Below are 957 nucleotides of genomic sequence, written 5' to 3' on the forward strand. Positions count from 1 at the left end.
GACCAATACATCGACCATGAGCGGCGTTCCTTGCCGCTGTCCACCCTCGGGTACGGTCCTTGCCGGTGTCCCGTCCGGGGACTCCGCCGGCCCTGATTTACCGTAGACCCGAGGAATTGCAAGCGCCTTCACCATGGTGCTTGCGTCCGGTCGGCCTGAGCTTCCAACCGCTCCAAGCCGAAATTCCACTCTACGCCATCGGCGCTCCGGCCCTACACGACCTCCGAGAGTTGTGAGGCGACAACGTTCATGGGGCCCAGTGAGTCCGAGAGCTTTCGCCACGTCCTTCCGGATGAAGGAGATTGCGGCCCCGGTGTCCAGCAGGCAATTCACCACCACGTGGTTTCCGTTTGGCCCATAAGCGTAAGCACGGGCGGTCTGGAGTCCTTTCCCGGAGGTGCTTCGCACGACCAAAAGACCCTGGTGGGTGCGGTCAGACTCTGAAGACCCTGTCGATTCCCTCGTCGAGGGCGGATGAAGGAGCCGATGATGCGCCTGGCGACATCCGTCCACTCCACAGGGTCGACCTCCTCGGCATCCTTTCGCCATATGCCCGGTCTCCAGACACCGAAAGCAGACTTCCTTGGTTCGCGCCATGTCTCTCCTCCCGGACAGGTCCGCCTTCAGGAACTTCTCACACTCTTCCGCCTTATGCTCCCCACCACAGAACGGGCAGCCCTTGGCGGCGACCACTGCTAACGCCGCCGCAGTTGATCTGATGCGATCCCCCATATCTCTGTTCAGGACGCGACGGTTTCGACGGGGGCGTCCGTTGTTCCCGACTTCGCTGCAGGTGGTTTCGCTTCTTCTCCATTCGACTTGGCGAGCAAATTCCGCCTGCCACTGAGCGAATTCCAAAAAGCTTTCTGCAGGTTGGTCCTCTTCTTCGGCTGCATCCCGGTCCGATGTTGGGTGTCCCAGCCCCTTATCAACGCCGGGGGAAAATTTGTCCAGCAA

The 957-nt window shown here is 60.7% G+C and overlaps 1 protein-coding gene across 1 annotated transcript; it reads left to right on the forward strand.

Moving 5' to 3' along the window:
* The first annotated feature begins 133 nt into the window (after positions 1 to 133).
* On the forward strand, positions 134 to 719 carry Tsp_14669 (conserved hypothetical protein). The gene is given in 2 exon segments (XM_003370058.1): positions 134 to 282; positions 302 to 719. The coding sequence occupies 2 exon segments, from the start codon at positions 134 to 136 to the stop codon at positions 717 to 719; spliced, it is 567 nt and encodes a 188-aa protein (XP_003370106.1).
* The last annotated feature ends 238 nt before the right edge of the window (positions 720 to 957 follow it).

The sequence above is a fragment of the Trichinella spiralis genome (assembly GCF_000181795.1).
Source record: "Trichinella spiralis strain ISS 195 chromosome Unknown Scfld1252, whole genome shotgun sequence".
NCBI classification, from domain to species: Eukaryota; Metazoa; Nematoda; class Enoplea; order Trichinellida; family Trichinellidae; genus Trichinella; species Trichinella spiralis.

Coding starts and splice junctions, on each gene's coding strand:
- Tsp_14669 (XM_003370058.1), top strand. CDS start 134: ATGGTGCTTGCGTCCGGTCGGCCTGAGCTTCCAACCGCTCCAAGCCGA.